Genomic DNA, 11792 nt, shown 5'->3' on the forward strand with positions numbered 1-11792 from the left:
GGCAGCCCGCTGCTAGCGGAAAAAAAAAGCCTGGTGGTCTACATAGACCACCATTGTAAAGGGGCGGATTTTGAAGCGAAATCCGCTGTCAAAATCCGCCCCTTTGTTCACGTGTGAACTAGCCCTAACTTTGTATATGACATTTTCTTCCCCTTTAATGTTTTTAATTCTAACACAGAAGTCTCTCCATGGTTTACGTATGACTTCCTCTTCTGGTCTCTTCCTCTTGCTTCATGCCTACAGAAGATATAAGAAGCTTCCTGCAGATTTCTGGTGAACATTGTTCACAGTCCTGATCATCCTGCACCATCTACCATGAGACGTTCCATCCTGCTCCTCTATTTTCTCCATGGTAAGATAAGTAGCCGAGAACTTCACATTATATATAAGAAACTGTTCTAGGAGACTCGAACCTGCGATCTCCAGATCACTTGTGTAATAGACTGTAAGACAACTGTATTGCAGTCTATGGCAAAATCCCTATGTAAATGTTGAGAAGAATCTGATTTTTATGTATTACTGCTGGGTCTCCACAGTATGAAACCAAAGACCTGGCCCCTGACCCCACTCTGCTTCTGAGCAGTTGCCAAATTTAGGATGCTTAAGGGGTTAATGATGTAATGATGTAATGATTATGGTGTAAACATAGGAGAGTCGGATTGTCGGGTCAGAGATGTTGAAGATTTACAATAGGTAAAGCTGAGATGAAATTTCCTGTTGTATTCGAATAGTCATGGGTGGGTGTTTGGTGAACATATTTTTTCAAATTTACTTAGTTAACCTATCTAACTTCCTTTAATAGGAAACAGGCTGTAGAGTTGCCACTAGCAATGCTGTAAGTATTGCCAGAGGAACTCTGTCTATATACCTGTACTCAATGCAGTATGTAGGGATGTAGCATTTGCCAAAGGAGGGAATGTGACTTTAAATAGCTGTATCTCAGGTTTTATACCACGAGTCATGTCATTTTTATATTCAGTATGAACTTCTATAAATAATGCTCAAATTCCTGAATATGCTTCTAACTACTGATATCTCAGGTTGTTTGCTAGCCAAGACAATAGACTTGGCAGCATATGAAAGCCGAGAATCTTTGGGATACCAGAACCATTTTCTAGGTTGTATAAGACTGAGATAAAGCCATTTGAAATGACCATCCCCCCTTTGGCAGATACTACAGCTCTACATACTGGCTTTACAAATGTGTAAGGGTTTCCCTGGTGACAGCACAGTTAGAGGATTGCTAGGGAGCATTTTATAGCCTGCTTTCTATTAAGAGGAAGTTAGATAGGTTAAGTATATCACAAAATAACTATATCAGTCAAACTTTTTGGATACATAGTAGATGAGGTTGGAAGAGGACATGACATCAGTCCATCAAGTCCAGCCTATAACCCTACATTCCCTTACAATGTTGAACCTGGAGAAGGCAAAAAGACACACTTGAGGCTGAGGCCAATGGCCATTTCAGGGGAAAAAACTTGTTCCCAACTCCAAATTCTCTGCATAGACCTAAAGTACACTTGTTGTCTCTATGTTATTTGCGTCCCCCAACATACCCGAACAATGAAAAAGTGGCACTAGTGTGAGCCTAGCATAAGCAAAATTTATCTGTTTGTCATGGTAATAAATACTATATAATAGGTTATTTCTGCAACTCCACACACAATAGCGGCAAGTGGTTGTGTCTAAAGTCACCTTAAAGTGGGATTGTCTTCTACTGGACCTCTGAGTCCTTGTGGTATTAGGATCCATTATTGTGTCAGATCGTAGGTAGGGTCGATCGGAAAAGATCGGATTCCAATCGGCGATCGAGTAAATTTCACAATCGTGATCGGCATTCTGATCCCGATCTTTTCCAGTGGGATCGAGGTCGGAGGTTATCTCAAGATCGGCTCAACCCTAAAAGTGACTTTTCCCATAGAGAAGCATTGACTAGGGTTGAGGATCGGGGGTGGAAAAGATCGGATTCCGATCGGTGATCGAGCAAATTTCGGGATCGGCTAGAAACTGAACTTATCATTGGTTTATTGTTTCATTTTTTTCTTTCATTGACCTCTGCGGTTTATTACAGGGACTTGTTGGACATCGGAAAATTTCTGTACTTACCAACCAAACATGCCACATGTGAAGGAAGGAGATTCAGTCGCCATCCTGTGTACATACACCTATCCTGAGGACCGGAGAGGGGAGTCACAGATTTATATAGATTGGGTGGAGAGTAATGGGAGAGACTGCGATAATATAAAAAAATACTTCACAGATGGATTGGGTAATATAAAGCATGAGTATAAAGATCGGATCTCTACAGTCCACCATCCTGGTAACCAGACAGCGTCTATCCTAATCCGAGGACTGAAAGCTTCAGATGGGGTCACATACTGCTGTATTGCATCTACAATAGGCCACAACTGGCACGACAGATATGGGATATCTCTGACTTTTACAGGTAACAATCGTGTTATATAAAACGTTCCAAATCCTGTAAATGATCAAAAATCTGGAAATATCTCTAAATGTAAGATAAGAGGAGACAAGAACAGAGGAGAGATTGTAGGACAGATACAAATATTCTTTAGGGTTATTATTCTTTTATACATTACCTACACTTTAGGTTATACTGGACAGAATTTGGGGACAATAAACACAGATTTAACATACAGAAAAACTTAAGGATTACGCTCTAGTCTAAGAGCCATAAATGTAATTGGTTTTGTTGTGACAATTGTAGGATGGTTTGGTTTTTGTGGGATAAGCTGTATTTTTTATTGCCACAGTTTTATTTTATTCCAAAGCTCGAATTGCTTTCTCTTTGAGAATTGCATACCTCCCAGCTTTTGAAGAACCAAAAGAGGGACAAAATGTGATGCAAATTTAGCCCCACCCACTTTTATGTTGACTCCGCCCATTCTCATTTATTTTTCCATGTGCTTCCTTTTTCCTGGAGCCGGAACAGACTGCTCGCGGAATAAAGAAATGACCGGCTCCCAATGATTTCATAAGGAGACCTTTTTTTGGTCAGGATGTTGAAGCGGATTCCGCCTCAAAATCCTGGACAAAAAAAAAAACCATCTGCACTCAGCCTAAGGGTCAGTTCACATGGAGGAAAATGGTGTGGAATTTCAGCGCCGAGAAAAAAGCTAGCAGAAAAAGGAACCCATTGAAGTCAATGGGAGGCTTTTTTTTTCAGAGCTGAAATTCCACAGCAAATTCCTCACCATTTTCCTCCGTGTGAATGGATCCTGCCCTCTCACTAGCTCCAGTTCGATAAAACCATCCTTGATTGACTAAGAAGGTTTCTATTTTATTACTACAATTTCTTCCACTTTCTAGAAGAAGAAGAGAAAAGGACAATTCTGGTCTACAATAGAGATGAGCGAATAGTACTGTATTCGAAATACTCGTACTCGATCGAGTACCACTTGCTGTTCAAATGTAAAAGTTCGATGCAGAACCAGCATTGATTGGCCGAATGCTATACAGTCGGCCAATCAATGCTGGTTCTTCTCCCACCTTTACAAGTCTTCTTCTTAAATGGAAAGCCGGCTTGGACACATGAGAATAAATCTGGATAATCGCAGAAATTTTCATGAACCCTTTGGGGGAAACACTTTGTTACATTAATATATCCAAAATTTCTGAAAGTTCTCACTCGTTTGTCTTAATGCATTGTGTGCTGTAACCAATCTGCTCCATGGACTCCCTGCTACTTCTCCGGGCCTGGCGCTTATGTCAGAGTGATGCCAATGCACAGTAGGGGTAAGGAGCCATAGGAGCGGACAACGAGGGCCTTCACCACTCTTAACCGAAACACTCATTGGTTATCAATAGAGATGAGCGAGTAGTACTAGATCGAGTAGGTATTGGATTGAATACTATGGTATTCGAAATACTTGTACTTGATCGAGTACCACTCGCTGTTCGAATGTAAAAGTTCGATGCAGAACCAGCATTGATTGGCCGAATGCTATACAGTCATCCAATCAACGCTGGTTCTTCTCCTACCTTTAGAAGTCTTCTCCATGCAGCTTCCCCGCGGCGTCTTCCGGCTCTGAATTCACTCTGCCAGGCATCGGGCCTGGGCAGAGCCGACTGCGCATGTTTGCTTGTAGTGCGGGCATGCGCAGTCGGCTCTGCCCAGGCCCGATGCCTGGCAGAGTGAATTCAGAGCCGGAAGACGCCGCGGGGAAGCTGCAAGGAGAAGACTTCTCGGAGGATCCAGCCCGACCCTCACTCGTGGACTTGGTAAGTATAATTTGATTGAACGTTGCCTACCCCTGAAACGAGCATTCCCCCCCCCCCATAGACTATAATAGGGTTCGATATTCGATTTGAGTAGTAGAATATTGAGGGGCTACTCGGAATGAATATCGAACCTCGAACATTTTACTGTTTGATCATCTCTAGTCTGGGAACACGCCTTCAACTCTTTGGAGCCCCTTTCCTATATATATGCAAAATTCTATCCAAAGCTAAAACTAAAAAATCATATTACAAAAATAATTCTGTTATAGGGGGAGATACTGTATTATAAAGGTGGTATAATGTGATCTTTCAGTGGTGTCCAGGCTTTATTAACTCTGTGTAATACATGTATATCCCATGACTTATGGTTATAGGTGGGAAATGGTTATCTCAGGTGGAGGAACTGATGGCTGTCTCAGGAGAAGAGATGATCATCCCCTGTCATTACCCAATGGAGACCCTGGGGGAAGCTCGAGAAGTGACTTGGTATACCACGGATAGTAAACTATGTATCTATACTGAAAACAACATTAAATTCACCTGGAGCCCAACACACATAAAAGATACATCTCGATTTTCACTGGTGAACTTCCCTCGAGATGTCTCTCTGCGTATACTCAGCGTTCAGAGAGGTGAACACGCCCGCTTTTGTTGTCGTGTGGCCACCAGTAAAGAAACATTGGAAAGCACATACAGCACCAGGGTCACCATCGCAGGTAAATAAATATTCATTCATCAGAAAGTTATATTAAAGAGATGGCTTTCTCTTGATAAGAAAACCTATCTTAGGTCTATGTGGCTGCATGAGGTGTCTCGCTCCATATCTGCGCGCTACCAGCATTAATATAGGGGGTTGCAGTATTTGTAGAGGGGCCCAAATGTCACCCTCACAGCACTAGGTCTGGTAGGTCTGTCTACTGTAAATGGATTTCCCCCCTCCTCTGGTGCACTGGAGTGAGAAGATTTACGATACACAGAAAGTATCAATTGATCTGCAGTATATAGTCAAGATGGGATTCTATGGAGGGAGGATGTGGCACAAAAAGAACGAATGGGAATAGGGGAAACTTGTGAGCATAGACATACTGTGAAGTCTTCATGGCGGTCTGGGTCCAGATAGTGAAGAAAAGGGAAAGGCAGCTAAAATGTACAGATTGGACATTGCTAATAAATCTGAGGAGAATTTATTGCAGATTGGTCCAAGCTTTTGTACCAGGACCTGTGAGTCTTTAGTAGGGTTGAGCGATCGGGATCGGAAAAGATCAGATTCCAATCGTCGATCGAGGAAATTTCACGATCTTTTCGGGCGGGATTGAGATCGGGGTTTATTTCCCACAATGCTTGGCTACTGGCCAATCATTGTCAATCATTGTCAATCATTATACAGTCTCCCCCCTCCCCTTTGGTCTCTCCCCCCTTCCCCCATAGATTGTGAGCCTTCACGAGCAGGGCCCTCTACCCCACCGTGCCAGTCGGTCACTGTTAGCATTATATATATACCTGTATATTTTGTGTATTAATGATGCTATATAAATAGACAATAATAATAATAATAATAATAATAATAATAATAATAAAATTGTGAGAAAAGCTTAGCACCCATAGGAATGAATGGAAGCGTCCGGCCGCTTAACCCCCTGCGTACCGGCTGCGTCCATTCATTCCTATGGATTTACCACAGCCCGCCACTCTTTTGCTTCGTCCCTGTTTTACCATACACTCAGCTGAATATACGGTAATACAGGGACGAAGCAGAAGAGTGCAGGCTGTGGTAAATCACTGTGTACTGCACTGCTGTGAGGACGACGAGGCAAGTTCATGAGTAGATAGATACTACTGTACACTGACTTGTCTATCTATCTACTAGACAAGTCAATGTACAGTAATATCTATCTACTTGTGAACTTCGCTCAACTTACCTGCTCAGAAGAGCTGCTGCTGCCCTCTGCTGGTCCGGTCCTCTGCCCTTCATGTGGCTTCAGAGCGCCCCGCCCCTGCCTCCGCCTCCCTAAACTAGTATTATAGAGAAGGCGGGGCTTAGGAGAGTGTGGGCGGGTAAGGAGGGGAGACATGAGTGATGCACTCACGTCTCCCCGCCCACACTCTCCAACCACACCAAGCCCCGCCTACTCCCTGCATCTCTAGGGAGGCGGGGGGGGGGGGGGCGCGAGGTGTTCTGAAGACATGTGAAGGACAGAGGACCGGACCAGACCAAGAAGAACTGGGAGCTGCAGTTGTGCAGGTAAGTGGACACCAGTGGGGGGGAGGGGGTTAATCACTACACAGCGTGGGGTCCAAAAATTGAAACAATTTTTGGACTCCATGCTGTGTAGTGAATAGGATCGTTTTCAAAATCCGATCTCCGATTATTTAAAAAATCCCATTGACTTGCATTGGGATCGGGTTCGAATGGAAAATGATCGGAAATTGGATTTTAAAAACGATCCTGAAATTTCAAGATCGGCTCAACCCTAGTCTTTAGTTACATACTTGCCATGTGACATAGTATTGCCCCTAAAAGTAATGTGTCAAGAACCATATATGACATATTTTGTCTTTCATGGATGCCTACAGAATCAGTAAGATAAACTTTGTATGTAATCGAGAGACAAATATTTAATATTGGTACATTATAAATGTATTATATTTTTCCAGATTCTTCGTCACCCTTCAGTGTTACACAACCAGATACCATCACAGGTCATAGAGATAAGTCGGTGACACTAAACTGCTCGTACAGCCAATATTCAGAGAATGACATCCTCAACGTTAATATTTACTGGAGAGTGGGCAACAAAACTGGACCTTATGTCTACCACCCCTACAAAGAAATGGTTCATCCCGGCTACAGAGGAAGGACGGGAATAGAAGGATCGGCCGATCTCCATATACGGGGGCTGCGGATGTCAGACAACTCCACCTATTACTGCTTTGTGATGCTCAAACTGTGTACAGGAAATAGCAAATATACAAATTCCATTCAGTTTGGAAAAGGAACGCGACTTATTGTGACAGGTAAAATAACAGGTAAAGAAAACACAAAATGCTGATTTTACACGATCCTTTACTGAAGGAAAAGATTCATTGACCCTATGTAAAAAAATATCACCCATGTGAAGACACCTCCTACCTGGTTGTGCCCACCTTGGCAGTGACAAATGCAATCATAGTCTTAATTGACAAAGAGGCTTTGACATCGATGTAGGAAAATTTGGTCTATTCTGCCTTGTAGAATTTGGTTACACTGGAGGATATTTCAGGTCTAAATTGTCTGTTTGAGGATTTGCTACAGAATATGCTAAAATGAAAGTAATTGGGAAAACGGGCAAATACTTTTTATCACATGACTGCAGAGGCCAATCAGCAGCTTCAGCACAACGCCAGAAGAAGCTGTTGAAGCAGATGAACCGGGAGGTGCCGGAACACACCGGAGGACAGAACAGTATGCATTTTTTTTTTTTAAATTTCACTGCCCCTACTTATTTAAACTTTAAGGGTCCATGCACATGGAGGAAAATGGTCAGGAATTTGGTGTGGAATTTCAGCGCTGAAATAAAAAGCCTCCCATTGACGTCAATGACTTTTTCAAATTCCACACCAAATTCCTCACCAGTTTCCTCCGTGTAAATGGACCCTAAAAGGGTCGTCTATTTTTGACTTGACAACCCCTTTAATTGATAAAAATAAAACTTTTGCACAGTTCTGTACTTTTTGGATTTAGCTTTTTAGTAATTTTTATGGAAGCCCCAATCCTACTTATGGCCACCAACTTTATAGTGACTGAAGGTTTGCCATAACACAATAAAGACAAGAAATAAATCTAACGAGAACATTATTAAAGTATTAAAATATTATTACTAGAGATGAGCGAACAGTAAAATGTTCGAGGTTCCATATTCGTTTCCAGTAGCCCCTCAATGTTCGACCACTCGAATCGAATATCGAACCCAATTATAGTCTATGGGGGGAAAATGCTCGTTTCAGGGGTAGGCAACGTTCAAACAAATTATACTTACCAAGTCCATGAGTGAAGGTCGGGCTGGATCCTCCAAGAAGTCTTCTCCGTGCACCTTCCTCGCGGCATCTTCCGGCTCTGAATTCACTCTGCCAGGCATCAGGCCCGCACTACAAGCAGACATGCGCAGTCGGCTCTGCCCAGGCCCGATGCCTGGCAGAGTGAATTCAGAGCTGGAAGACGCCGCGGGGAAGGTGCACGGAGAAGACTTCTAAAGGTAGGAGAAGAACCAGCGTTGATTGGCCGACTGTATAGCATTTGGCCAATCAATGCTGGTTCTGCGTCGAACTTTTACATTTGAACAGCGAGTGGTACTCAAACGAGTATGAGTATTTTGAATACCATAGTATTCGATCGAATACCTACTCGCTCATCTCTAATTATTAAGTTTTTGTGCTGAAAAAGCCCCCCTTGGCTTACACTCAAGTCAAGCAAAAAAAAATATATATATATGTTTTTTGTGGGGGGGTTGGGGGTCTATGACCAGCCGCAATAGTAATGTATAGAATCTCCCATAAAACAGTGAAATAGAAGAAGCTTTAAAAAATATATAGTAAAAAAAATTATAAAGTAAATAAAAGTTGTAAATCCCTCCTTTCCCTAGAATACATATAAAAGTAGAACATTACTATGAAACACATACACATTAGGTATCCCTGTGTCTGACAGTGCCCGGTCTACTGAATATAGGGGATCTGCAGATCCCCTATATACAGCCAGGCTGAGTTCCAAGTGGGGGGAAAAAAAAACCCAGTCCTCAAGCTCAGGGAAGGGGCAGACAGACAACCAAAACACCCCCTCCCCTTCCCCAGCACCTACTGCACCCAAAAACTCCGACCATTTTCATTTTTGAAATTTTCCAGTAGCTGCTGCATTTCCCCCCCTCGGCTTATACTCGAGTCAATAAGTTTTCCCAGTTTTTTGTAGTAAAATTAGGGGCCTCGGCTTATATTCGGGTCGGCTTATACTCGAGTATATACGGTAATCAGATATTCCCATCTCCTATATTTATGTAGGTAACCTGAATGACCCCGATGAACAACAACTTATCATCGTTGTTTCCGCCTCGGCTGCAGCCATGTTGGTTCTTCTTTGTGTGATTTTGATTATCCTGAAGGTAACAGGTAAGAGGGTTATTGTGTCTGGTATCAGATATCCTTCTATATCCATCCATGTCAGATGTTTAGTCTTCATTTATGAAAAATTCGAAACCATTGTGTTCAGTTTTATGTACTAGATCTTTAGATGGTGTTTTCAATGGTCTCAAACTTTTCTCATTTGTGCAAAAGTTCTTTATTTTATCTAGTAGTTCTCATCATGGAACATTGCACTTAGTGTTACATCTCTGGTAGAATCTGACACTCAGTAATTTCCCAAATTCTTATATATATATTTGTGATTGACCAAGGGTGCGAAAACTAGATAGAAAGACAAAAATAGACCACTGGAAGGAAGGAACCAAAGTATTGGGAGCTCCCTCTTCTTGTGGGTATGTTACAATACAGTAGGATTATTCTCTCTGGTGTCGGGGTGTAAGCTCAGTGTACAGTCCAAGGGAATCTTAGATTCAGTATCAGACTGGTCCACCAATGTACCAAAAGATCCTCCGGTGGGTATCACATTCAAAGTAAGACAGCAGCATGAATAGTCTTACATCTTATTTTTTAAGTCTATGTAAGAAGAGTTTAAACACAAGGACCAGAAACACGAAGGAGCAGATTATTATAGACTTATCAGCAGTTCTGAAGAATCCTTTGGACATTGACGACGATAGATTATCTATGCTTTAGAGTCTCAATAAGTATTTACAATCATAGTCCGAGTCTCGTCTCTTGTATCCTTAAAGCGAATTCTGCTTCCATTTTCCAGGGGTCATCTGTAAAAAGAAAAAAATGTAAGTATTGGTATCCTTGTGTTGGAAATATCTTCGGTGGTGTGATCCTTCGTATACAAAAACATTAGTGAAAGAGGTGTCCAGTAGAGTTTTCCATTAAAAAACAAACAAACCTTAAGTACCATGTAAATTACCTTACAATATTAAGTATGTATAAGACCTCATACGTAGAAATGTAACCATTGCATTGTCATATACTCTCCTCAAATACTTCTTTGGGCTAAGGCCCCAAGTAGCGAGCCACAGCGAAAAAGCACTGCAGGAAAAACCACAGTGGAAACACAAGGACTGTAAAACACTGCGTTTTTCTCTGCGGTATTTCTGCCGAGGCCAAGCCATTGTGTTTACGCCATTTGGGGTCCCAGCCAAGGGGTCTGCCTCTACCACTTTCTGATGCAGTTTCATACAGGGACATAGAGAGTTTTATCTTCTGACATAATCTATTTGGTTTTGCCTTAAACTTTCAACTTTCAACAAAATGTGGTTTTCTAGCAGTATTTGTAACATTAATAAATATTGTAATATACTTTATTCATTGGTTTTGGCTCCTTTTGCCTTGCTTCGTTTCTGTAGGAGCTATTGAAACAGTGTAGCTCAATGATCTCAGCTGTCTCCATAAACCTGAATTTGGTTAACAGTGGGGTATGGTGAGCCCCAGATGGTGTCCTGGGAGTCCGTTCTAGAGATAGGTTTGGGTGTCAGCAGTGGGACATATCCCATTAGGGTTGAGCGATCGTGTTTGGAAAAGATCGGAATCCGATCGGCGATCAAGAAAATTTCATGATCGTGATCGGAATTCTGAACACGATCTTTTTAGGTGGGATCAAGATCAGTGATTATTTCCCACAATGCTTTGCTACTGGCCAAGCATTGTGGGAAAAGCTAACAATTTTAGCCTTCACACTGAGTATACGCTCCGCTCATTCTGCGGTTACATAGGAATGAATGGAAGCAGCCGGCACACAGCCTTAACCACCTACATGCCAGCTGCGTCCATTCATTCTAATGGAAGACTAGCTAACATCTCTAGTAGCTACTTACCTGCAGAGATGGCTGGTCCAGTGCCCGGTGCCCCCGCCTCCCAGATTAGTGATAAAGAGCTAGGAAGAAGGCGGGGCTTGTGGCTTAGGAGAGTGTGGGTGGATAAAGGGCGGTGAGACATGACGTCTCCCCTCCCAGTACCCGCCCACACTCTCCTAACCTGGGAGGCAGCGAGGCAAAGAAGAACGAGAACACCGGGCACCGGACCAGCCATCTCTGCAGGTAAGTGGACACCAGGGGGGACTAAGTAGCCAGAGGATTAAAAAAAATCCTCTGGCTACTTAGTGATTCACTACACAGCGTGGATTCTAACAATTAAAGCGTTCAATTGTTAGATTCCTTGCTGTATAGTGAATAGGATTGTTTTTAAAATCCGATCTCCGATTAGTAAAAAGATCCCATTGACTTGCATTGGGATCGAGATCGGGTTCGAATGAAAAATGATCGGAAATCGGATTTTAAAATCGATCCTGAAAAGTCAAGATCGGCTCAACCCTATATCCCATATGTCATAAATGTCTATTGAGGCACCTGAATTTGGTTATCAGTGGGGTATGGTGAACCCCAGATGGTGTCCTGGGAGTCAGTTCTAGAGAT

At 42.4% G+C, this 11792-nt stretch overlaps 1 protein-coding gene across 1 annotated transcript; it reads left to right on the forward strand.

Moving 5' to 3' along the window:
* Nucleotides 1–295: 295 nt before the first annotated feature.
* On the forward strand, nt 296–10165 carry LOC142204690 (uncharacterized). Its single transcript, XM_075275996.1, has 6 exons — nt 296–352; nt 2075–2449; nt 4620–4961; nt 6901–7272; nt 9277–9384; nt 10130–10165. Exons 1-6 carry the CDS (start codon nt 316–318, stop codon nt 10156–10158), a joined length of 1263 nt encoding a protein of 420 aa, XP_075132097.1. The 5' UTR covers nt 296–315; the 3' UTR covers nt 10159–10165.
* Nucleotides 10166–11792: the final 1627 nt, after the last annotated feature.

Source organism: Leptodactylus fuscus, chromosome 5 (genome assembly GCF_031893055.1).
Source record: "Leptodactylus fuscus isolate aLepFus1 chromosome 5, aLepFus1.hap2, whole genome shotgun sequence".
Classification (NCBI taxonomy): Eukaryota; Metazoa; Chordata; class Amphibia; order Anura; family Leptodactylidae; genus Leptodactylus; species Leptodactylus fuscus.